Genomic DNA, 27,412 nt, shown 5'->3' with positions numbered 1-27,412 from the left:
TCAAGATTTTCCCTCTCCCCATTGAAACACATGTACACTTGACAAAGCGAAGTGTATGATTGCAGGGGTCTGTTTTTCCAACAGCTATCAGGCCCCCTTCACATAGCTGTGTTTCTGGTACGTGTGGCATCAATTTTTCTCACAGATGACACACGTACCCATTATAACCTATGGTGTGAGACAGGTCCGTTTTTTTCTGCCAGCACGGATGTCAAGGGCCAATGCAAGTCAATGGTCCCGTGAAAAACATGATCAGCACACGGATGGCATCAGCGTCCCGTCCATGTGCTGTCTGTGTTTAACAGTGCAAAGTATAGGAGAAGCTGTGTAATTTCACTCTTTCTTTATCCATATCGATAAAAACACACATGGTACACTGATGGCACACTGATAACATGCTGATGGCTCACTGATGACACACTGACGGCACAATGATAACACGCTGATGGCCACTGATGACACACTGATGGCCACTGATGATATATTCATGGCACACTGATGGTTCACTGATGGCACACAGATGGCACACAGATCACACCGGTACTGTTTTTTTCCGGTACAGGTTTTATACGGACCACCTCCAAGTCTTGAGAAGCTGAGCAATAAACTAGTCATCATGCAGAAGTCAGTTTTTCTCAGGTACGAGAAATACAGACAGATTATTTTGATCAGAGTTGGGTCTGAGTGTCATCAGTTTTTCTTGCACATAGAGAAAAATAAGTTGCTCCACCTTCTCCTTTCTGACAGTCAGAGAATATCAGACCCATAGACTTGCATTTCCGATTCTAATCCGACCATCGGATCAGAATCGGACCTGTTTCCGCTATTAACAGATAATGATAAACAGATGCAACACGAAGGGTAAAAATGGACATAGCCTAAAATAGGATAAGAATAGTGTGCATCACATTGATGAAAAATAGTTCTTTTTTAATAAGATAAAAGAAATGCATAAATCCTGTGTCAGGCCTTGTTCAGACGACAATTTTTCATGTAAGTAGTCTAATGGGATTTTTGCTCTCAGCCACCCACCGTGCAGGAATCTACAGCACTGGGCAGCGATCCTTATACAGGAGATGGGGGAAACACAAGAGATGCGTAAAAAAATAAATACAAATTCTACGTATTACATTGATATCTCTTCTATGAATCCCAATTTCAGGGATTTTTTTCACATAAAATAGCGTCGGCCTAGACTTCTCTGCTTCCCACTTTGCAGGGGCAGGGCAGTGTGAGATAACCCGCGCCTATACTAATAGCAAGATTTAATAAAAGGAGATTTGGCTGCGATGCAATTAAATTACATTCCAGTCTCTGGAGGTGAAATCTCATGCAAATTTGAAATCATAACATTGAACTCAATTAAATTCTTTTCTATTTAGTTTCAAGTGACTTTGATGTGATTTAATTACCAGGTTTTCACAACTGGGCCAAGTCACCGTTTAGCAGATCTAACTTGAGACGGAGCTTGGACTGATGACACGACTTGGTTAGAAAAAAAAAGAAAAAAAAGTTCCTATAATATTTTAATGAAGATGAATTAATGTAAACAGAGATTAAAGGAGATCAGAAAAACATGGATGCTGTCTTCCAGTAATAGCGCCAACAGCTGTTATGTTTGGTATTGCAGCTCGGGTCTGCTGATGTAAATGGGACTGAGCTGCAATACTAATAACAACCAGTAGACAAGAGTGGCGCTGTTTTGTTTTTTTTAAGACATCAAGCCATGTTTTTTGTACCCTAGTTCAACCCCTTTAATGAGACTTGATCCTAAGCAAGACAGATGCAAATGTTACAGGGAATCTGTCAGAAGGTTTTTGCCATGTAATCTGAGAGCAGAATGATGTAAGAGCAGAGACGCTGATTCCAGGAATGTGTCACTTACTACACTGTGTTTTAATAAAATCAGTCTTTTATCAGCAGGAGATTATCACTACAGGACTAGGTGTCTCGTGTTTCCTAGTCCAGCCACGCCCCCACTAGTGATTGGCAGCTTTCTGTCAATATACAGTGTACACAGACAGTGGCCAATCAGGTGTGGACGGAGTTATACAGAGCTCAGCATTCCGAGCTCTGCTAGATCTGCAGCTAAGAAAACTGTGATTCTAAGTGATACATCACTAGAATCAGGCTCCCAGCCCCTACACCATGCTGCTGTCTGATTACATAGCAAAACCTGCTGACATATTTCCTTTAAGGTTTATACAATCTGAAGGGGTTTGTCCACCTCTGGGAACATGTATTTGTTGTTACTTAATACATATATTCGGGGTAAAAATTCAGTTTCATTAAAAATTTGCAATGTTTGTCTTTCACAGACTCAACTTTGATGTGGTCTGTGGTCATAAATGAGCTGAGTGGAGGTGAGAAAAAGACAGATAGAAGCTACAAACTCTCTGCGAGTTCACTGATGGGTTTCTCAGTTTACTCCTTCGGCGGCTAGCAGTAGACAGTGCATCAAAGAGGCTATAGAAGTCAAATGATACAAAAAAATTTAGGAGACCCAATTGCAAAAATGATTTTTTTTGGCCCCCATTACATGTATTTAAGTTAAATAAATAAATATAAATAAATTAATTAAATAAATAAATAATTAAAAATTGTCCCCAAAAGTGGACAATCCCTTTAAAATAAGGGTGTCAGATAATACCAATTAACCTATTAGTATGAAGTGGTGACTTCCCTAATAAGCCCCCCTGTGATTTACCGTACCCTCTAAACGTGTTCTTAAATCCGTCCGCCGACTTTAGGAACATCGGTGCAGTGGATGGACACAATCTGATATATTTGCTAGTGTATTAAGGTATCCCGTTTAATTTTAGATTCAGACTCAGCTTTTCCTTTTTACAGGCCAACGTTTTACGACCCCGACCCCCACGTCACACAGTCATACATCCTATGACTCTCAGGTGTGTGTCAGTGTCCATTGACATCTCCCTGTGTTAAGTGTGAATCATCCGGCTGGCGCCAGGAAGGATCGTTCCACTATCATTATTCAATAAATCTCAAGGGTCACTGCTACCGCACTGAAGGCGAGCAGACAGTCCCGGGTGACGTCACCAGATCCGTGGACGGCCCATCTCAATAATGCCATTAAATCTTCAAGTAAACGAAATGCAAATCGAATAGACAAAAGGCTTCTGACACAGTTTTGTTATAGTCTCGATCTTGTTTCAGAGTCTTAGGTTTTAGATCTGGTGCATGTGGAAATATAGTGAATGATTCCTTCCAGCAACAGCGCCACCACCTGTTCACAGTTTAGGTTTGGTATTGCAGCAAAATAACAACTGCCGCAATACCTATAACAACTTCTAGACAACTTTTAAGTCATCGCTCATGTTTCATTTAACCCCTTTAATAAGACTGACCCAAACAAAGCTAATGTTAATGTTTTTTTAGGGTCTGAAAGAAAATGTGGGTGGCAGGTGCTTCCTGTTAACCTATTAGTTATAAAATGTTGAGAGGTCTAATATGGCCCCCGATTTACCATAGCCCCTAGACAATTTGCCACCCAATTTAGGAACATTGGTGCAATGGAGAAAGTGCGAAAATTTTATACAAAGTATCACAATGCAAAACTTCTGTCCGTGCAACATAGTTGTTCATAGGCATTGGGCAAGATATTATATGAGATGAAGTCCCATTTACACGGCCGATTTCTATCTATAAAGTAGCACTGATCGAACTGTATACAAGTTTGTCGGTGCTTCTTTAATGGCGCGTTTACATGGGAAGACATAACTGCATCGGGACAGACTGATCGCCATTATAATCATCCTGTCCCCATATAGCTCAGCAGCACAGTGCGATGTGCTGCCGAGAATGGTGATTTAATGGCCCAAATTAATGATCCAATCAGCCAAAGATCAAGCGTTTTGCTCCTTTGTCGGCTGATCAGTCCGACTGGTGCTAATCTATAGGCAGAAATTGGCCCATGTGAATGGGTCTTAAGGCGCAATTCACATCTGCAATGTGGCTCCCATCAAAAAAAGGACATCCCGACGCAGCGTTGGGTCTTTCACATGATTGGCACCGGAGGGGTCTGCTGGACCCCACTGAGACAATCCCACTAGACATGTATGTTCCTTTGTAGAGAAATACACTGGATATTGCCAAGCACAGGAGAAGCAACCAATTGTGCTTATTTAATATTCAGCCGATGAATTCACCCATTAAATTAAAAAAAAAAATTGATTTTCTCCATTTTTGGACAACAAAAAAGCGGCATCCGTTATGGATTATCACATTTGGTGAGTAAAGGCCCCTATACACATTAGACAAAAGAACTGGCTGATGTTGGGAGAGAATTTTAATGTGTGACCCTTTTGTTAATCAGGAGATAAGCTGCTGCCATAAAGTTCTCCTCTATCCATGTTGAAAATATATGATCCAGGGGCAGGCATATCAATGGGGCAACCTGTGCGGTCGCCCAAAGGGGCCCACGTCTACCTCCAAAGCAGGCGGAAGTGTGCATTATTATACTGTCGCACAGGGGCTCTTTTTTGTGTCTGTCCACCAGTGACATGAACGATCGGCCAAGCTAAATGTTCATGTGTGGGAAAGTCAGGAGAGACAACTGAACTGATGTATATAGACTATGCGAAGGGCAAACTTTTGGAGGCTCAATGGTCAGCAATGGTGACTTGCAGAACTAGGTCCCTGGACAAAGAACTGATTTGCAGTGGCGATATCTGGGCACTTGAAGCGCGCCCAAAATATTTGAACGGTACAGGTTTTAAGTCATTATATGAATTTCAAGATTGGGACATTATGCGGCGAGCCCCATCGGGCACCAGGACTGGTATGAATGATTACTGTATATCATTGAGGGAAAAAATGGTTCTATACGAGTAACGACAAATTAACTTTATTTCAGACAAGGAGAAAAGCAATTTATCAAGGTTCCACTAAATCATGGCAAACCCTGCAACCGGAGCAAGATTAATAGCAAAGAGCTTAATCGGCCGTGGACGGGTTATAATATGGGAATAGGGGAGAGACTTGTATCTCCGGAGCAGACATTCTCCCACCCTCAGACTTCACAAGATTAGGAGAGCAGGGCTGCCCTGTCTCATGCTGGGACGGGATCAGTGAATGCAGCAGGTGCTGTCCGAAAGGCACAAACTGATCCGGTTTCCGTGAAAATGTTGCCAGCATGAGAGAGGAATCAGCCAAAAATGAGCCCACACATGACGGCTGTTCAAAGCCTCTACCCCAGGGGCACTGGGAGCTTGTTAAACGCCGCGTCTCGTTAGGACATGTACCTTCTTTTCATGATACTAATGTGCAGATCCTCTTCCAGCTTTACAGTCTGGATTTCGCCATTGCCTTTGGGACTCTCCTCCCCTGGGGAGAACACAGAACAGGGTTCCTTTTTCGGTATTCTGCTAGGTGGAAGTGGGATAGTTCTTTTCTCAGCTAGTCGTCCCCGATTCTGTGCAAGGAGGAGAAAAGACAAACGCTGAAGTATTCTGACGGGCAGGTTTTCATCATCAGATCTTTACATGTTTAATACATGATCTTAAAGTCAAGCAGAGCATATAAGAATACAGAAAATATTTTACAAAAACTGTTGAAAAATAATGCCAGTGTGTCTTGTTCATTTATAGGGATCCCGACGCTTTCAGACAATCTGTAAATCACTTTATGAAAAATTATGTTGTTTGGACCCTAGAAAAATCACTGCAAAGTGACGCTCGCTAAGTGCCTCCCTTCTGTCTAACTCTCTGACATCTCTGCCTGTTGTAGAGTGCAATCTGTCTCTGGCAGCAGAGATGCCATGGCAATTATAGGAAGCCAGGAGGGGTCTTTGACTTTCTGCTCCTGCTCTCCTGTCTGTGAAACTGCATACAGGCATAGCAGAGAGACAGGCTTTCAGTTCAGGACAGGCAAGGTCAATGCATGCTGGAAAGTGAATGGAAAGGAAGTTCTGGTAGTCATAGTGCTGTAAGAATGATACGCGACAGTTAAAGGACACATGTAGAAGAGAAACTGTGACAGATTATAGGAAGCTGGGATGGGTCTTTGACTTTCTGCTCCTGCTCTCCTGTCTGTGAAACTGCATACGCTGAATACACTGTATGCCATATAGGAATAGCAGAGCGATAGGCTTTCAGTTCAGTACAGGCAAGGTGAATATATGCTGGAAAGTGAGTGGAGAGGAAGTTCTAGTAACTATAGTGCTGTAAGAATGATAATGACTATAAAGTCATGTGCAGCTGAGAAGCTGTGACAGATTACAGAAAGCTGGGATAGGTCTTTGACTTTCTGCTCCTGCTCTCTTGTCTGTGAAACTGCATACAGGCATAGCAGAGCGACAGGCTTTCAGTTCAGGACAAGCAAGGTCAATGTATGCTGGAAAGTGAGTGGAAAGGAAGTTCTAGTACACATAGTGCAGTAAGAATGATGAGGACTATAGAGTGAATGGTTTGAGTATTGTTTGTTTAGTTCTATCCTAGAGAGACGTATTCAGCAGTACCATAGTCAAGTATATAATTGTTGTGTGGCAGCCAATGGCACGGGGAACATTTCATGGGTAGAGGTAAGAATGGATTCAATGAAATTTCATCAAATTCTTGATGCAAACATAACACCATCCGTTAAAAAAGCTGAAGTTGAAAAGAGCATGATTCTACATAAGGATAATGATTCTAAACACACCTCAAAATCCACAATAGACGACCTCAAAAGGAGCAAGCTGAAGGTTTTTCAAAGGCCCTCACAGTCCCCTGATCTGAACATCATTGAAAATCTGTGGCTAGACCTCAAAATAGCAGCACATGCAAGATGACCCAGGAATCTCACAGAAATGGAAGAATTTTCCAAGGAAGAATGGATGAAAATCCCTCAAACAAGAATTGAAAGACTCTTGGCTGGCTACAAAAAGTGTTTAGAAGACTGATCAAGGCTATGTTCCCATGATGAGCTTTTGGTGAGTTTTTTATGACCATTCTGCACCCATTAAGTAAAATATGATACTTGAATTTTTTCAAAAATAAGCAGAGTAAGAAACTCGTCGTGGGAATGTAGCCTCATGGATAGAAAGCTATATATGTATATATTTAAAAAACACACATTTTTTTAACAAATCACTTTATGAGAGCAGTGAACACAACCATCCAGAGATGTGGACTTTTTTTTTTGCTATTGACACCGACCTTCACTGCATAATGCAAATTGGCATATTATAACCTAATGGTAGCCAGAAAATAATAAAAAAAACTGTACATCCTGCCAGACAGAGAGAAAAAAAAAAAAGAAAAAGTCTACTCGGAGAGGACACAGGAAAGGATTCATTGTGATTGAATGTGCGTCAGAGAGAAAAGATAGCGACTGCATCATAAAAACTCTTTATAGCCATTAAGGTGCGGAGGGGCAGTTAGCAGTCGTCAGGGAACATCCAGGGACTCGTGATTAATAACAAGAAAGGATATGCAGGCATTTAACTGCGACACTGGGAGAGAAGGTGACTATCTGCGGGAGGAGAAGAGACACCATTTCCCAGCTGTCACAGCTCTTGTATGACCTTTCACCCTCCCCCTAAGTCTTCAGAGGATGTCATAGTCTTCCTCAAAGTCTTTTAATGAGCATTTACATAAGAGAAAAATCTCCATAGACATACAGACAGAAAATGCAAAAAACAACACTGAGAAGCTTAGCCACACCACATAAGCAAAATGATGTATCACCTGATTATTAGTTAGAGACAAATATTTTTGCAACTTTGTAACTTTAAAGAGCACTTTGAAAAATGTATATCTATTGGCCACCTTGAGGGGGCGCTGCATGACACGGGGATCCCCGCTATGGTGTCCATTGTGCCATGCACTAACCCCTCCCTCAGGCCATACAGATGACCATACACCTCTGGTGGCTGTCAATTCATCTGGTTAACCATTATTACTAATGACCCCCCCCCCCCCCTCACATACATGGATACACGACTTGGGTGAGCAAGCATGGGGTTCCTAATAATATTTTAGGCTGTTTATACTGCTCTGAAAGAGGCTCAGCTCTATTACAAACAAAGGATTGGGCATGTTAAAATCCAACATCTCTGATCCTTCTTATGCCCAGCATCTGCCAACAAGGAAACAGGGGAAACCTCCAAACACATTGAATGGAAGAGATCAGGTCTGCCAAAATCAGAGCCAACATATGTCCTTAAAGAGATTCTCCTGGAATTACAAAAAAACTAAACCTGGTTGGAAATGAGTTAACATAATAAAGTTGAGCAAAAACTTTCGGAGGACCCTGATCCGGCGGTACTCCATGGAGCGAGACCGGAGTAGTGCAATCTTCCTCGGCTGGCACTCAAACGCCAGCGTCCTTCTGATTTCTGTACCCCTGCAACATCAATTGGCCTATGATAATCAGAAAAGGCTCCCAAGATGTTGACATTCCAGTGCCAGCCAAAAAAGTTTGCAAGACACTGCCCGGCTGTCATGGAGCACCAATGTGGATGCAAGAACAGGATCCTGGGATTCTATAACAATTAATTACTAGGGATGAGCGGACCCGTAGAAGTTCAGATCTGGTAACCTACCCAAACTTTACACTGTGTGCAGAATTATTAGGCAAGTTGTATTTTAGAGGATTATTTTTATTATTGATCAACAACTATGTTCTCAATCAACCCAAAAGACTCATAAATATCCAAGCTTAATATTTTTGGAAGTTGGAGTGGTTTTTTTTTTAGATTTGGCTATCTTAGGAGGATATCTGTTTGTGCAGGTAACTATTACTGTGCAGAATTATTATGCAACTTAATAAAAACCAAATATAATCCAACCTCACTTGTTTATTTTCACCAGGTAAACCAATATCAGTGCACAAAATTTAGAAATAAATATTTCTGACATGCAAAAACAAAAACCAAAATAATTAGTGATCAATATAGCCACCTTTCTTTATGATGACACTCAACAGCCTTCCATCCATAGATTCTGTCAGTTGCTTGATCTGTTTTCGATCAACATTGCGTGCAGCAGCCACCACAGCCTCCCAGACACTGTTCCGAGAGGTGTACTGTTTTCCCTCCCTGTAGATCTCACATTTTACGATGGCCCACGGGTTCTCTATGGGGTTCAGATCAGGTGAACAAGGGGACCATGTCATTATTTTTTCTTCTTTTAGACCTTTACTGGCCAGCCACGCTGTGGAGTAGTTGGATGCATGTGATGGAGCATTGTCCTGCATGAAAATCATGTTTTTCTTGAACGATACCGACTTCTTCCTGTACCACTGCTTGAAGAAGTTGTCTTCCAGAAACTGGCAGTAGGTCTGTGAGTTGAGCTTCACTCCATCCTCAACCCGAAAAGGTCCCACAAGTTCATCTCTGATGATACCAACCCATACCAGTACCCCACCTCCACCTTGCTGGCGTCTGAGTCGGAGTGGAGCTTTCTGCCCTTTACTGATCCAGCCTCTGGCCCATCCATCTGGCTCATCAAGAGTCACTCTCATTTCATCAGTCCATAAAACCTTTGAAAAATCAGTCTTAAGATATCTCTTGGCCCATTCTTGACGTTTTATCTTATGTTTCTTGCTCAAAGGTGGTCGTTTTTCAGCCTTCCTTACCTTGGCCATGTCCCTGAGTATCACACACCTTGTGCTTTTTGATACTCCAGTAACGTTGCAGCTCTGAAATATGGCAAAACTGGTGGCGAATGGCATCTTGGCAGCTTCACGCTTGATTTTCCTCAATTCATGGGCAGTAATTTTGCGCCTTTTTTGGCCAACACTCTTCTTGCGACCCTGTTGGCTATTTGCCATGAAACGCTTGATTGTTCGGTGATCACTCTTCAAAAGTTTGGAAATTTCAAGACTGCTGCATCCCTCTGCAAGACATCTCACAATTTTGGACTTTTCAGAGCCCGTCAAATTTCTCTTCTGACCCATTTTGCCAAAGGAAAGGAAGTTGCCTAATAATTAAGCACACCTTATATAGGGTGTTGATGTCATTAGGCAACACCCCTCCTCATTACAGAAATGCACATCACCAGATTTACTTAATTGATAGTTGGCTCTCAAGCCTATGCAGCTTGGAGTAGGACAACATGTATAAAAAGTATCATGTGATCAAAATACTAATTTGCCTAATAATTCTGCACACAGTGTATTCCAACGTTCGGCTTTGGTACCAAAACTTTACCCGAACTTGAAACAGAACCCGAATGCCAATGAAAACAATGGAGACCCGAACTTTTGAGCTGAAAAATTCCCTCTCTCTTCCAGGAGAAGTCCGTGTTTGGAGTTTAGCACCGGACACAAACGGTCCAGTACAAACTCTGAACTTTTAAGTTAGTTTTTGCTCATCTCTATTAATTACCTATTCAATTCCTTGGTTCTGCAGCCATGATGTTAACTGTTACGCACACACCCGGACTAACTGGCGTGAGCGTGGTTAGTGATCCCACTGGACCATGAACTGAGGAGTGCCTGGAGGGGCGTGACTAAGTATCAACTCGGTCCGACCAAGGTCGCACGGCAGCTCAGTCGACTCCGTGAACCAGGGAGGAACCGAGCAGAGGGACCAGGTGCTACTCCAGGTCAGACCCCGGTCACAGCTGTTGACCCACAGCGGGGAATGCAGGAACGGGCAGGCACAGCTGGTATGCAGATAGGTGGGTACTGGCAGGCACGGCTGGTAGGCAGACAGGCGGGTGCTGGCAGGCGTGGCTGGTATGCAGACTGGCAGATACTGGCAGGTAGGAAAGCAGGCTGGATAGGGACCAGTACGGACTGGGATACAGGAACAGAGCCGCGGGTGCGGTGGACTAGTAGAGCCGAACCGCAGGCGCTGAGGACAAGCGGAGCCGAGCGAAACCGCAGGTGCAGTGGACAAGCAGAGCAGAGCAAAACCGCAGGTACGGTGGACAAGCAGAGCAGAGCGAAACTGCAGGTGCGGTGGACAAGCAGAGCAGAGCAAAACCGCAGGTGCGGTGGACAAGCAGAGCAGAGCAAAACCGCAGGTGCGGTGAACAAGCAGAGCAGAGTGAGACCGCAGATGCGGTGGACAAGCAGAGCAGAGCGAAACTGCAGATGCGGTGGACAAGCAGAGCAGAGCGAAACCGCAGATGCTGTGGACAAGCAGAGCAGAGCGAAACACCAGATGCGGTGGACAATCAGAGCACAACAGAGCAGAAGGTGCAGGCAGACAGGACAGGGCTCTGTTCACATGGAACAGACTGGAAAATACAGGAAGATAGTTAGAAAACAGGAGGTATATACGGAGGTAGGGAAACGGGACAAGCAGAACCAGATACACACAAGGTACTTACAATGAAGTAACAAGTGGACACAAAACTCACAAACAGAAGTACAGAGACAACGAGTTGGAGTTAGGTGCAGGTTCAGACACTGCAGGAAAAGGGCAGGTACGGACATAGAGACAAACAGGTAACGGGCTAGGATACAGTTCAGACAGGAACTGAATCAGGAACAAGATACAGGAACGAGCCTGGGAACTCAGCCCCCAGGGTGGCGGAAACAGACTAGAAGTCACAGATACAGGTAACGGGCCTGGGTATACAGCCCCCGGGGTGGCAGAACAGACTAGAAGTCACAGATACAGGTAACAGGCCTGGATATACAGCCCCCAGGGTGGCGGAAACAGACAAGATACAGGACAGGACCTGGCAACTCAGTTGCACAGAACACACTGAAATAAAGTGTTGCTCAGGCACCTCCTACTGGGTGGAGAGGGTTTAAGTATCCAGTGACTCACAGCAATAGGCTGGGGAGGCATTAGGACTGCGCACACTATAACTATAAGAAACAGGCAGTAACCGCGCCGCCGCCCTAAGCAATCAGACAAGAGACATGCACACAGCAGGTACTGGAGCAAAGTGTGCAGCCTGGACTGGTAGGTAAGATGACGGTCTTGCATGGTGGGAGGTGGTAAGCCATGCCAGCACGCCGCCAGGTATGTTACACGTGACATCACTTCCAAAATGTACATGATCTCTTCGGTCAATTACTGACCTCAGTGGTGACATTTGCATGACCGGAACGTGGCCAAAGAGGCCAGTGATTGGTTGCCCCGGTCATGTAAATGATGAACACTTCATCACTGAGGTCTGAACCGGTAAGTAATGGATGTTGTATCATACTAACGTGCAATTCTGGACAACACCTTAATGGGGGTCGTCTCCTAATTTAAAACAAATTTAGCAGTATGCGGCCATTAATAGCACTGGTTATGTTGGCATTTTCAAACACATAATCTGATGAGACCCACGAACCATTTCATTGAAGGAAAAAATGACTCCCACTCCCCTACAGGTTGTTTGTAAGGAGAGGATCCGTCCACACAAGCTGTCATGTACCTCCCCTTGAGAAAGCTACATGCGAAATGCGTGTCGGGGCAGTGCTGGTGGCCTCAACTAAATCCTCCCTGACCATGGGTAAGCTACATCACCTGTGGGCGAGCTTTTTGCTTTATTCTATGTTTAAGGCCATTTGGCCCTTTACTATATATGGTACTTACAAACTGGCTACATAGATGTAACATTTATTGCTTATTGTTTGACTTGTTGGATTTACTTGGTGGCTCTCCAGATTTTTTCCTCCTTATTTGATACATCATTGTACTGTATGGTAATATTTTAAAAATATGAATTTTTCTAATAAATATATTTTTTTAATTAAATTTATTGGTGGTTTATGGTTACTCTCAGTTCTCTTTTTTGTTCAAGCTCTCATGTATGTTGGGGGACAATTTTGCTCTCCCCAAAGTCTCTCATCAGATAAATCAAGCTTGGATTTTCCCCAAAAGATAAATGGCGCTGCTGACAACCGCTTATCCCCTATTGAAATAACATTCCAGTTCAGGGAGTTGGAGAACATAGCTTTCGCCCAAAACTATCCTTCTGCAGCTGCTATCTTATGCGTGTGGTCAGTTTATCTCTTCCTCGCAGTGTCAGCCTCCACAAATAACCTCTGGATAAAAATGCTGAAGACGGAGGGATCCGACACACTTTACAAATGCCTTCCGATCTGAGGGCTGCGCGCTCGCTCGTATAATCAGCGGGCAGATGTCATTTTAATGCATCTTTCAATCATCTGGCGCACACGTATCATTATCACGTCCGATCAGCACTCATTTTTTAGTGATGGTGAATCGATCCTCCTGATTTGCCGATTTAGCAGTCGATAGAATACAATGGCCGAATTGATTTGTTAAATGTCTGCATCAATTAGGAAAGAGGGAAACAGGGGGTTGGTGAAGCATTCTGAACCACACGCATTTATAGATGGCAGACAAGTAGTGAAGCGATTGGCCCATGAAACATTTCTATAGTGAAGAGCCAACAATTGCCATTTTCTAACACAGATAATCTAGAATTAATTAAATGCAGGAAGGAAAACTATACAAAAATTACTTTGATGGATCGGAGCCAAAATTTGAGTAGAGAACATCATTGTCTCAAATTCTTCATGGCTTTTGCACAATTTTCTGCTAGTTTTAAAAATAATTTTGGGTTTGTGCAACACTGGTTTTCATCATTCAGATTTTTTTGGGCTAATTTCGTCATTTGAAGCTTTTTGAAATGTTAATTTGCAATACAAAATCTATTTTCTTTTGCGCAGTTGAAATTAAGGTTTATTAAAAGAATTGTGCAATATTTTACTCTAGAAAAGGGGCAAAAAAAGCCAGAAAACTCCCCTAATTTTTAACTTGCACCAAATCCATCAAACATTGTTCTCCATTTTGATAAATGTGGAGAACCAGCAAAAGCAGAAAGACAAGACAGAAAAATGCAATTAAAGGGGTTATCCATTTTTGGGAAAGTGGACCCTAAACGCTGTAAAATATCTAGAATACCAAACAAAGCAAATCAGTGTCAGACTGAAGAACATTGGGCCCACCAGAGGATTTACGTCTGAGGGCCCACCTTTCTCCCTCACTCAAGAGCCCCATAGCAGCTGCAAGGTTTGCACTATGAACTCTCCTGAAGGAGAAGACAGGGCCCACCTGAGGATTCTCCGGTTCTCTGGTGGGCCAGTCCAACCCTGCAGCAGGTACTTGCCCTGCATTGGTCCAACGACGGGTGCTGTCACTGCTCCAGTATAGGTGTTTTGGCTGGAGCAGTAATGTCAAGTCATCAGCACACGTCACCGCTGCAGCTAATCACTGAGCTTAGCAGCTGTGCTGAGGCGCTGAGCTTAGCGATTGGCTACAGCAGTGATGCTCGATGTTAACATGACGTCACTTCTGCTTCCAAAACACTGAGACCAGAGCAGCGGTAAGGTTACAATTACGGTATAACTTGATGTTTTCTGCTGAAAATAAATTATTTTTTTAACTTTTGGATTTCTCGATCTGTCCGGATAATCTGGGATTTTGATATAACTTGAATTAGTAAACGGCCTGTGCATTTATGACTGACCTAATCATCTAGGGTATGTTCACACGGGGTGGATACGCTGTGGATTTTCCATCCAGATTTGGCACATTTGTTGACGTGTTTTATGCACATTTTTTTCTGTACAGTTTTTATACGCCGTGCAATAGCTCTTTGTATGATGTATATTACATACGCACAAGGCACACACACACTTATTATGAAGGCCCTCAGCTTCTACCTCCCTGGGTTGCAGGAGGAGGTCAGAACAGCTGCATCCCCAGCTGTGACATCTGGAGATGGGCTGAAATGTAAAGGTTCCCCAGTCAGGGCTCGTCAGGCTTTAATTGATCCCAGCGCTGCGCGTCCCTCATCGGCAGCAAGCTGTGAAGAGCGTGCGGAAGCAGAGAAAGGAAAAATAACAAGCAAAGCACTGCTCCCATGTTAACTCCTGCCATGCTGGAGATGCCTGCAGTGAGACTGATGAGAGTTCTTCCACCACAGCTCATCGTTTGATGAGAGAACGCTATAGAGGGTCATTTTTTGGCTGCTTTCGGAAAAAAAAGATGGCCAAATGCGGCCTATTTATTTGCCCCCCCCCTTCCCCGATGAAACAATTGGTCCAAGAAGTCCATGATGAGATATCAAGACCAGGTTCATGGCAAGGACAGAACCTTGTCAACCGCACAAGAACCCAAGAGAGAAGGGGTCTACTAACGCCACCAAAGCAGCAACATAAAGGGGTGGATTATGATGAACTATTGGACTGTTCTTGAATGGAGGGGGCCTTATTTGGTCTGCGTCCACCCATGGTGACCCATCTAGTGCCAAGGTCATGAGGGTCTGGGAACAGAAAGGCGTCATACCACTTTAGGTGTCTGGGGGACATCTCTCCATGAATGGTCATTAAAGGTCATTAGTTTGTGGAAGCGATAATCACAACGGAGCCACCATTGTGCTGTAATGAAAGCGCTCCGTCTATCCTCAGCCTACCCGTGCTGCTGCTGCCGCCGCTTTATATTTTGATCAGTCATTCATGAGATCCATCATGATTACACTCTCTAATTGCAGCGTCTCATTAAGCCCGGCATCTACTTTTTTTTTCTCTCCATGTTTATAAGATTAAGAGAGTCATTATAGCGTTACGTCGTTTACCGGCATCATTTAATAGTTATATGCTGACCTAAGACAATATATGCAAAATTAAAGGGCAACTCTATTCAAGATGCTTCTCGAGCTCTAACTAGAGGCCTAATCCTAACCGTAATCCTCAGAAGATCAGATGAAAGGAATCAGGATAGTAAAAGTGATATATATATTTTCTTTTATGTTAACCTTCATTATCAGTACAGTCAACACCAGATCTAAAAGATCAACTTTCCCCATCCTGCATATATATATTTTTTTATTATAACCTTCGTTTTCAGTGTAGTCACCACCAGAACTAAAAGATCAACTTTTTCCCCATCCTGCATATATATTTTTTTATTTTAACCTTCGTTATCAGTGCAGTCACCACCAGATCTAAAAGATCAACTTTCCCCATCCTGCATATATATTTTTTTATTTTAACCTTCATTATCAGTGCAGTCACCACCAGATCTAAAAGATCAACTTTTCCCATCTTGCATATATATATACTTTTTTATTTTAACCTTCGTTATCAGTGCAGTCACCACCAGATTTAAAAGATCAACTTTCCCCAACCTGCATATACAGTACAGACCTAAAGTTTGGACACACCTTCTCATTTAAAGATTTTTCTGTATTTTCATGACTATGAAAATTGTACATTCACACTGAAGGCATCAAAACTATGAATTAACACATGTGGAATTATATACTTAACAAAAAAGTGTGAAACAACTGAAAATATGTCTTATATTCTAGGTTCTTCAAAGTAGCCACCTTTTGCTTTGATGACTGCTTTGCACACTCTTGGCATTCTCTTGATGAGCTTCAATAGGTAGTCACCGGAAATGGTTTTCACTTCACAGGTGTGCCCTGTCAGGTTTAATAAGTGGGATTTCTTACCTTATAAATGGGGTTGGGACCATCAGTTGTGTTGTGCAGAAGTCTGGTGGATACACAGCTGATAACCCTACTGAATAGACTGTTAGAATTTGTATTATGGCAAGAAAAAAGCAGCTAAGTAAAGAAAAACGAGTGGCCATCATTACTTTAAAAAATGAAGGTCAGTCAGTGAGAAAAATTGGGAAAGCTTTGAAAGTGTCCCCAAGTGCAGTTGCAAAAACCATCAAACACTACAAAGAAACTGGCTCACATGAGGACCGCCCCAGGAAAGGAAGACCAAGAGTCAACTCTGCTTCTGAGGATAAGTTTATCCGAGTCACCAGCCTCAGAAATCGCAGATTAACAGCAGCTCAGATTAGAGACCAGGTCAATGCTACACAGAGTTCTAGCAGCAGACACATATCTTCAACATCAGTTAAGAGGAGACTTTGTGCAGCAGGCCTTCATGGTAAAATAGCTGCTAGGAAACCACTGCTAAGGACAGGCAACAAGCAGAAGAGACTTGTTTGGGCTGAGGAACACAAGGAATGGACATTAGACCAGTGGAAATCTGTGCTTTGGTCTGATGAGTCCAAATTTGAGATATTTGGTTCCAACCACCGTGTCTTTGTGCGACGCAGAAAAGGTGAACGGATGGACTCTACATGCCTGGTTCCCACCGTGAAGCATGGAGGAGGAGGTGTGATGGTGTGGGGTGCTTTGCTGGTGGGGATTTATTCAAAATTGAAGGCATACTGAACCAGAATGGCTACCACAGCATCTTGCAGCGGCATGCTATTCCATCCGGTTTGCGTTTAGTTGGACCATCATTTATTTTTCAACAGGACAATGACCCCAAACACACCTCCAGGCTGTGTAAGGGCTATTTGACCAAGAGGGAGAGTGATGGGGTGCTACGCCAGATGACCTGGCCTCCACATACACCAGACCTGAACCCAATCGAGATGGTTTGGGGTGAGCTGGACCGCAGAGTGAAGGCAAAAGGGCCAACAAGTGCTAAGCATCTCTGGGAACTCCTTCAAGATTGTTGGAAGACCATTTCCGGTGACTACCTCTTGAAGCTCATCAAGAGAATGCCAAGAGTGTGCAAAGCAATCATCAAAGCAAAAGGTGGCTACTTTGAAGTACCTAGAATATAAGACATATTTTCAGTTGTTTCACACTTTTTTGTTAAGTATATAATTCCACATGTGTTAATTCATAGTTTTGATGCCTTCAGTGTGAATGTACAATTTTCATAGTCAAGAAAATACAGAAAAATCTTTAAATGAGAAAGTGTGTCCAAACTTTTGGTCTGTACTGTATATATATTTTTATTTTAACCTTCGTTATCAGTGCAGTCACCACCAGATCTAAAATATCAACTTTCCCCATCCTGCATATATATATATATTTTTTTATTTTAACCTTCGCTATCAGTGCAGTCATCACCAGATCTAAAAGATCAACTTTCCCTATCCTGCATATATATATTTTTTATTTTAACCTTCATTATCAGTGCAGTCACCACCAGATCTGAAAAATCAACTTTCCCTATCCTGCATATATATATTTTTTTATTTTAACCTTCGTTATCAGTGCAGTCACCACCAGATCTTAAAGATCAACTTTCCCCATCCTGCATATATATATTTTATTTTAACCTTCGTTATCAGTGCAGTCACCACCAGATCTGAAAGATCAACTTTCCCCATCCTGCATATATATATTTTATTTTAACCTTCGTTATCAGTGCAGTCACCACCAGATCTAAAAGATCAACTTTCCCTATCCTGCATATATTAAGACACGCTGGACCCCAGTGTCATGAAGCCTATGAATTAGTATTTGGATGGAAGTTTTAACATTTTTTTTTCCAGGTCTGCTATGACCGGAGTGGAGCTGTGAAAATCATGAGAGGTCCCCTGCATTTACTTAGGAAATGCTGCCCCGGGGTGAGATTAAAAGAAAAATCCTGTGCGACCCACTACTGGGAGACCAGAGCCCGTAACCTTTTCCATATGTGACGGAAATCCTGCCATCCAGACTGTGATCCCTGCGCCACCCCCTGTACCATAAACCACCCTGCGCTTAAGTCTCACAGATAATAAATAATGGTTTCCTCCTTGTAAAAGCCGTTGCTAAGAATTTTCATAGAACATTAAAAACAAGGAGATATTCGTTTTCACTGTGTGGTACTCCAATACGGGAGGGAAAGGAATATCGGAGAGGATCAGTGGCCCCTGGTAACAAAATGAAGAATTTTCTAATCCCAACCAGACCAGTTATTTTTTTCTTCTTCTTGCTTATAGCATTTACAGGAGATGGCAACTACCTACAATCTCCATACAACTGTCACGCACAGTGTGGGAAAGAGTAAGTGCAACACGAGGGGATGTGGGGAAGGAAGCCCAGACAATAGGGAAAGTGGTGTGGAGACCCCTAGGCAGATCTAATAACACCCTGCCTACCCTACCATCCCTATATTGGTTCCACACCAATTGCCAAGTAGGAAACCTAAGCCCTGTATATCCCTAAAGCTAGGCCCTTGATAAGGAGGGGTGGATGAGCACTGATCAGTCCCCACTATAAACTGAAGACAACAAGGGAGACAAACAAAGGGGGAAAATTTAGCTTGAGCAGACACCAGAGAGATAACACCAAACGTCCTCCAAGGGCACCATAGAGGAAGCTAGCTGACTGCTATAGCTCCAATCCTTCACAAGGTAAAATTTGAATATCACTGACAACTCCCTGAAGGAGACTGAGAGTTTATAAACACCCAGAACCGGGTGTGCCAATCAGAGCAGGAGGGAGGTTGCCGCTGGGTCCAAAAGTGAGAAGGATTAAGAGGGCGTCTGCAATGCCAAACGCAGTGATCTTCTGCATACAGATGCAGAGCGACTGTCTGTTACATCTGACACACCCGTGACAATAACACTTTGGTTAAAAAAAAAGATTTATTAGCTCACATTAAACAAAACAGTTAATTATAAACTGCGGACAGTTGTGTCAGACTGGTTTGGCAAAGGCCCACCAGTAACATTGATTCTTGGGGCCCACTGTTCAGCAACATGCAAAGATAACCTGACCCTAGTACACAAGTTTACTTTTGTTTCTATGTATTATTAACTGGGCTAGCTTGTTTAATAAATAATTAGATTATACCTGTGGAGATACGGGGGTCTCCCGTGGGCTGAACACTACTCAGAAAACACAGGGTGAGGGTAACACAGTGTGGCAATACTTTATTGAACCACCACCAGACAATAACACATGGTACAGTCCCAGCAAAATACTCAAGATGATGAAAAATTACAGAGTCTCACCCTTATGCTGACATGCCGGGATTAGAGCACCTGCGACTCTAGGTCTTCCAAGGCCGAATACCCCCACCAATGGCACCCCGCTTTCGGCGGGCACCCATAGAGAGGAGGAAACAATAGGCTTAAGAAGCTAACAGTACATTGAGGCACGGGCGACCGGATGGCCAGGCGACGGGATGGGTCCCAACCTGGCTTCTCCAAATGTCTCCACGGAGCTAGATGACTGGATGGTCCCAACCTAACTTCTCCGAGCGTTTCCATGGGGCGAGGTGATCCTAGGGTCCCAACCTGGCTACCAAATGGTCCCAACCTGGCTTCTCCGAACGTATCCATGGGGCCAGGTGACCTGAGGGTCATAATCCTGGATTCACCAAACATCTCCATGGGGCCAGGCGAACGGATGGTTCCAACCTGGCTTCTTCGAACATAACCATGGGTTCCAGGTGACCGGATGGTCACAATCTGGTCTCCCCAAAAATATCCCTGGGGTCAGGAGATATTCAATGAAGCAGATTTGTGTTCTTCCAGCTGGGGCTGTCGTCCCATAAGCTGACATCCTGTAGAGTCAAATTTGTGTCCCTCTTGATGGAGCAATGTGTCCTGGTTGCTGATCTGTAGAGTCTCTCTTGGCTGTGATTTTAAAGTCCCTCTCATCATCCACAGGTCAGGGGGAAGGGGGGTCATCTCTCTCTCTTTGTCCTCCACTGCTTTAATCCTGGCTTCACCAAACGTCTCCATGGGGCCAGGCGAACGGATGGTTCCAACCTGGCTTCTTTGAACATAACCATGGGTTATCCTCCATTACTCTGCAGGTCAACAAGCCACAAGCACGTTTACAATGGTAATCAACATATTAGCAAACATCATTGTTAAATGACTCTGCATCCCTGTCTTGCAAAGTTAGCAAACAATAAGTTGCAGTAAATATAAACTCATGTGTCAACATCCAGGCTTATACAAACCAAAGAAAAACACAAATTCAAAAGTCAACATAAAGTTAATAGCGTATGTCTCATGGCCTACTGAATTTATGTCTGAATAATAATCGTCACAATACCTTTTTCTGCATATTGTGAATCAAGTGTAAAAGCACTGCTCATTAGCACTTCTTCATAGGGGCCTACTGGAGGATTCTCCTGTTCCCTGGTGGATCAGTCCAAGTCTGGACAGTTCTATTCATCATGAAGGATGATGGATCAAAGTGTAGGTGAAGACCCTCTGCAAAGTGACTTTGAGCTACTAATCTCTCTGGAGAATGATGTACCCATAAACCATCTGCAAAATAATTCCTAAAACCAACGTATTTTATGTGCAACTCACTGCAAAAGGGCAAAGCCAATTGTGTTGCAAATGATAAGACTGTGTATGTATAGGCCAGGCTGCTGGTCCAGACGGGTTGTTAAAAGATTAAGATGGACTGATGTGTCAATTTGTGGCAAAGATAAGTTGCCTGGCAAAACATGATATATACAATCATTTTTTTTTGTTTAGAGGGTTTGTCCACATGGAGATCTTAAAAAATACATAAATAAATAAAATGCTAAGAATGGATTAAAACGGTCTTCTCCTCACTTGTTTTTACTTCCTGCAGCAATGATGTCCAGAAACAGAGACATATGACCACTGCTGCCAATCACTTGCCAAGGAGGGTCCCTTCTGCAGCCGATGATTGGCTGATAAGTCTTCTTTGGTGTGTTTAAAATGACCAAGGAACTATAAACCATTTGGAGAGGAGTCTGGAAGCGGCAGGGATTCGTTGAGATAAGTGTCAAATATTTTGTGTTCTTATGCAGTTTTGAAAACAGATTTTGACAAAATGGACAACCCCTTAAAAAAGGAAGCTCCACTTCTGTGCAAAATGCGATGTATGAAATCGGCTGTCACCCACAAAAATGAGAAATTTGCACAGTCTGATCTGTCAGGTGTGACAGAAAGAATAGCTGTGGAGCTGCACAGCATCATCATTTTTATAGTGTTCGCGGAAGGGAACTGCACATCTGTCCCCTATTGATTGGAATAAGGATCGGATGTGCAGTACCCAACCACGGCCTTTATACAGTTGATGAAGCATTGCAGCTCCATAACGGAGCACTTCTGGCCGCTGCCGGCACCGGAAACAACTGATTGGCTGGTGTCACACAATTGATCCTAAGGATAGGCCATCCATATAAAAGTTCCAGAAAACCCCTTTAAATTGGTTGTATCAAGTTGGTGAGTTATTAACTCTCCATAGGAATAGGTGAGAACGTACTGGAAACTAGACCTACTTGGCAATCCAATAGACAACATATGGAGCAGTGGCGTGAGTGCTCGACTGCTGCATCATTAAGACAGGGTCCTGCAGTGCTTAGTTCTTAGGATTGATGGCAGCTCCGGAGGTGGGACCCCGAGCAATCAGCAAGTTATCAACTATCCTATGACAACTTCTTTAAAAAGAGCGAAGTATAAAGGCACAACAACCATGTCACAGCCAGAGAATTGCTGGTGTTGTGATCACTCTCAGAGCCTGATACATGCCTACAATGCTGGGAAGGTAGTTGGTTAGGGTGTAAACCCACCCATAAGACCCTTTATTGCTGTTGGCATCTTTGGTAGCTCTTAGGATCAACAGTGTACAAAATATAATTCTCTTTCTCTCCACCTAACTAAACCTTAATTTTTCAATTTAGAAAACAAAAATTGCAACAAGGTATCACATGGCATGGGGAATATTCCAAAGTACCCAACTGCAAAGTGTCCAGTGATGGCGAATACATTGTAAGTGCAATCCTGATTCCTTACAGTCATGTCTTTTAAATAAAGCGTTATCAACCAAGGACAAAGCGCAGTCAACAAAAGTACACATCGCTGTTGAAGGGTAGATATAGACACAATGGCTCAAAACAACCTTCCGAACCATAGCAAAGTGCTATACAAGCGCTCAGAGCGGCACCTATGCAGTTAAAGTAATAAATCTTCGTGGCAGGAATATCTCCGGCTTCTCCACTATAAATTTAGAAGCATTAAATGGCTTATCCGAATCACAGTACATCACAAGAGTGATGGTAATGATTTCGTAACATGCCGATTTAACACTTTTTATTTACAGGGCAAGTAGCAAGCATCCGTAATGGTTCCCCTGCCAATGTGCATGCTCGAAGGGCTTTCGGAAAAAGTGACCTGGTAACCTGTAGAGTCTGGAGGCCCTGCTCATATTTGTAGAAGGGTCTTCCTATTAGAAAGTGTTTTAAAGAAACAGTATAGGCAAAACAGATAAACACGGGGAGATTTACTATGCAAAAAGCACCAACACCAAGGCTCAATGTGTGCCAAAAAACCTGACAAAACCCAGACATACCTTGTGCCAGATTATAAGATTTCTACTTTTCTTGTGCCTCGCTAGGTTTGTGAAAAGGAAGCAAAACTTGTAGAAGTTTTAAAATGTTTCGCACAGACCCATTTACCTTTTCCTAAGGCTGGAGTATTCTACATGGACCAGAGCGTCTAGCGTAAAAATAACAAAAAAAGTTATAATCAGCAGTTTCCTATGAAGTTGTACAATCAATGTGGCCACTATTTCAGCTCCATTGAGGATTACCGCTCATCTATCCCAGATTCCTGAAGAACAATTCTACCTAGTGAATGTGTAATGACACAATTCCTTACTCCCAAATCCATCCATCCCCAAAATATAAGTGGATCAATAGCCCATATTTCCACCTACCCATGATCAAAGCATAAAACATGACAGCCTGAGTAATATTGACTTTGCCATTTATAGCTGTCATGTAAACTTACAGAAATGCCATAATTTGGTTTCTGCTTGTCGCTGCTGCCCTCCCACGTCTTTGCCCTCTCCCCTATCTCCTGTAAAGGGATCGAAGCCTTACCTAACACACCTGTGGGACTTTCCTGCAAATTACATTATTTTATTTGGTCAGTTTGAAGACAAATTGATTTTCTTGAGCAAATAATGAACATTTATAGTTATTTTCCCAGCGGGTTCCTTTGTTTTTTTTTATATATACGATGTATATATACAACAGCAGTCAGTGAGAGATACCCTGACCTTATTATTTGTCCTCTTTCCTCGGGTCAGACAATGGGTGGGTGTAATTTATAGGTGCAAAACCACCAACAAGAAACCAAAGAAGAAGATAAAAATATATTTTAGTCCAAAGGTAAAAAAAACTGTGTGAATGTTAGGATGTGTTTGCTTCAGTCAGGTTAGTCCATAACACATGTAACAATATTGATAATGTACGTGATCATCAGGTTCGTTACATTGTTGCACGGATACTCCTCTTACAGAGATCTATGAGAAATTGTTTGAAAAAAAATTTGTATTAGGTGGAAAAAAGTCAATAGTTTACTTTTCTCTTTGAGTTAAGTCTCATATTGCAGTTCAGTCCCAATCAAGTGAAGATGGGGGAATACAATATAAGTCCGTGGATTCTGTTGAATCAAGTGGCATCATTTTGGGTGGAAAACAGCCATGCTTTTCTAGACTTTTACAACCCCTGTATCTGAACTTTAAATATAATTTCACCATTTACATGGGCAGATTATTATTATAATAATTTATCATCACATGGATTGTCCCTCTGCATGTAGCTGGGTTTTTCTGCAAATAAGCCATAAAGGTTATAGACACCTTTAATATTATTTTTACATAAGATACTGGTTACCTTTCATTAAAAAAAAATTGCACTGAGTTTTCGGCTGCAATCTTCATTCTTAGACCTCCTGACATGCAGTTTTCAATCTGATTCAAGTTTTCGATGTTTTTCTTCTGGAAGTGACTCTCTGAGTAAGATAGGCTGGATGTGAAGTCTGCATCATTGGTTCATACATCAGCACAGCTTCTATCCTGCACTTATTTCCTTTTCATGCACTTTCCTCCTTTTCTATAACCTGTTTTCTCTGCCCTCTGAGATGCTTTTTCTTCCTTGTCAACATATTGAAGCTCAACATTCTCCTTTTCAGACTTTGGAGATCTGTGTACAACCCGCTCCCTGCTGCTATCTCTAACACTAAGAGAATGGATGAGAGAGCAGAGAGAGATGTCAGAATTGAGCAGGAGCTCTGCCGGATTTGCATGAGTTTCAAAGCACTTAGCTAGATGAAGGACTTGGAGATACTATATAGCAACAAAATGGTAGAAAGTTTGCAACGAAGACCATTTAGAAAATTGCTTAGTTTTCAATTTAGGAAGCAAATGAACAATAAGAAAAAAAAAATCTGTGCAAATATGTACAGATATATTAAAGAGAATCTGACAGCAGTTTTTTTACTGAGTAATCTGAACGTAGCAAGATGTAGGAGCTAAGAGCCTGATTCCAGTGATGTGTCACTTACTGGGATGTGTTTTGCTGTTTCAATAAAATCAGTGTTTTATCAGCAGGAGACTATCACTGCAGGACTAAGTGTCTAGTGCCCCCTAGATCAACCACATCCCCACCAAAGCTGCCAAATAGTGGTGTGGGTGGGGTTATTCAGGGTTCAGCATTCCGAGATCTACAGCTGGACAATCTGTGAATGTATCAAAATGACAACAAGTGACACATCACTGGAATCAGGGTCTCTGTCCCTACATCATACGGCTGTTCGATTACATAGCAAAAACCTGCTGACAGATTCCCTTTAAAGGAGATCTGTAACAGAATTTCACAATACAAACTGTATACACTATTAAACAGTTTTCTTAGACCTGATAAGACTGGTTTACTTACTTTGGAAATCCATGTCAGAACGGCTATATAATCCTGAGAGCTCACTAGTCAAAGTGTATCCAGTCTCTGCCCACCCAATCTGACTGACTGCTGCAGCTTGTCCTGAGCAGTGTTAGATCTCAGCAACAGCAGGGAGGAGGGACACTGAGGATCTGTCAATAGGCTGGGTGTGAAGAGACCATTCCAACATGGATTTTCACAGTGCGTACACCAGCCTCATCAAGTCTAAGAAAGCTGTATAATAATGTAATCTACTGACAGATCCGCAGCTAGTCTAGTCCACCTTAGAAGGATCTGATCTGAGTTATGCTGTCCAGCTCTTCAGTAGGGTTTCCTACGCTGAAACATTGCTGGTCCCATGTCACATCTCCCTGCACATGAAGGGTGAGCCATCACCTAAAAACTTTAGAACAAAAAGAAGCTTTTTTTGCTGTAGTTATAAAAAAAAAAAAAAAAAAAATCACTCGCCCATTAGTTTTTCGCCCATTTCTCAGAAAGGGTCTACAGTCTTTAATTACGTGCAGATGCCACACACTGACCCCCGTTGGCTAGTCCGTTCCACCTTTGACCTGTTGTAAACACTAATGGCGATACCACTGCAGTGATGACAAATTCATTTCTGCACTGTTGCTGGGGGTCTGAGGAGCACACTGCCTACATTATGTGCATGGACCACTTTCATCAGACTTCAGGGTTAAAAAAAAAAAAAAATAGTATCATTTTACATGTGTTTTTCTACCGGTCGAAAAGGTCCTACCATCATGGTATGACCATTTGTATGATGTTTATATGGTACCTTGTAATCACGACAGGTTATCTATACAACTAAACTTTAGCTGAATCAACGGACCCGTAATACTAGACTTATGAGGTCAATTTGGACCATACACATCAGATGAATGTTGGCTGAATTTGGCAATATTCACTATGCAAATTGCCTCTTTAGAGAAAAAGAGGACTTGTACTCTATAGCGCCACCTATTGGAAGTAGCAATCCTACAAGTCACAGTCAACCCTTTAACGAGTCGTGCAATATGACTTAGGATAAAAGCCAGGGATACAAATATTTATTGGGGTAGTCCGACTGTCTGGATTTCAAAGAGATAAAATAATTGTTCCCCAGGAAATAAGCTTCATCGACCTCTCCAAATTAAAATATAAATCCACTTTTGGCCAGACTATTACTCTCAACATAAATGGGTATTATCAGCCAGTGCTTGTAAAAACGAGCAATTTTGCAATTTATTGCTTGTTAAAATTTTTAGCCAGTCTTGAGATAGTAACGTTTTTCTTTTCTTTTAGTTTATTTACAGGTCGTTGCCTTGGAGACCGACCATCGCTGCTCGTCAGCAGAACATGCGCATTACTTATAAGCTCTTTTGTATTGAGCTTGCAAGCACTGTGTTGTTGTTATGTCCTAATCCCAGCCAGCTTCAGCGAAGTACTTACAAGCTAGACAGCAGCGGTGGTCGGTCTCCCAGACAACAAGCTGTAAACAAAAGTGTTTATATCTCAAGAACGGCTGCAAATTTTTACAAGAGGTTAATTGCAAAACTCCTTGTTCTATCCAAAAATATCCAGCTATGAAGATGGGAATAATCCTTTAAGGCCCCCAGTACACATAAGATAGCTATCTCTCCCAACTAGACAGGAATGCTCGTTCAGCCAGTAGTATCTTGTGTTCTCTATGAGAGAGTCGCTCTCGAATCATCTGTCAGGGGTTTGTTCTCCGCCAATCAAAAGGATCGAACAATTGAATTCCAACCGCCTGATCCTTATGTGCCCCCCAAGAGGACAGTTGAGAGGTCCCTATTCACATGAAAGGGTCGGCTGATCCCAGTTAAATCAGCGACTTTGGCCGACTTATCAAATATGCATTGAAAATGAGTGACCATTATAAGCGACTATAATGGCCAATAAGGACTAAGATATGTATAGCTGCACCTGCGAAACGATCATTGTTCATTGGTTGTCCAACCATCAATCTACTTCCTTCCCATGTGTATTGCCAGTG

At 42.6% G+C, this 27,412-nt stretch overlaps 1 protein-coding gene across 8 annotated transcripts in view; it reads right to left on the bottom strand.

The window, feature by feature from the left end:
• SAMD11 (sterile alpha motif domain containing 11) overlaps positions 1 to 27,412 on the bottom strand; it is a 180,701-nt gene that overhangs the window by 107,121 nt on the left and 46,168 nt on the right. For all 8 annotated transcript variants that reach the window (XM_073656947.1, XM_073656944.1, XM_073656946.1 and 5 more), the window contains exon 3: positions 5,265 to 5,434. In XM_073656947.1, coding sequence (XP_073513048.1) covers positions 5,265 to 5,434 — 170 coding nt within the window. The remainder of the gene's footprint in view (positions 1 to 5,264; positions 5,435 to 27,412) is intronic.

Source organism: Phyllobates terribilis, unplaced genomic scaffold, assembly GCF_046119375.1.
Source record: "Phyllobates terribilis strain yellow unplaced genomic scaffold, ASM4611937v1 Scaffold_12__6_contigs__length_324123572, whole genome shotgun sequence".
NCBI lineage: Eukaryota > Metazoa > Chordata > Amphibia > Anura > Dendrobatidae > Phyllobates > Phyllobates terribilis.
Note: the sequence above shows the minus strand (reverse complement) of the source record. Positions and strands in the feature narration are given on the sequence as shown.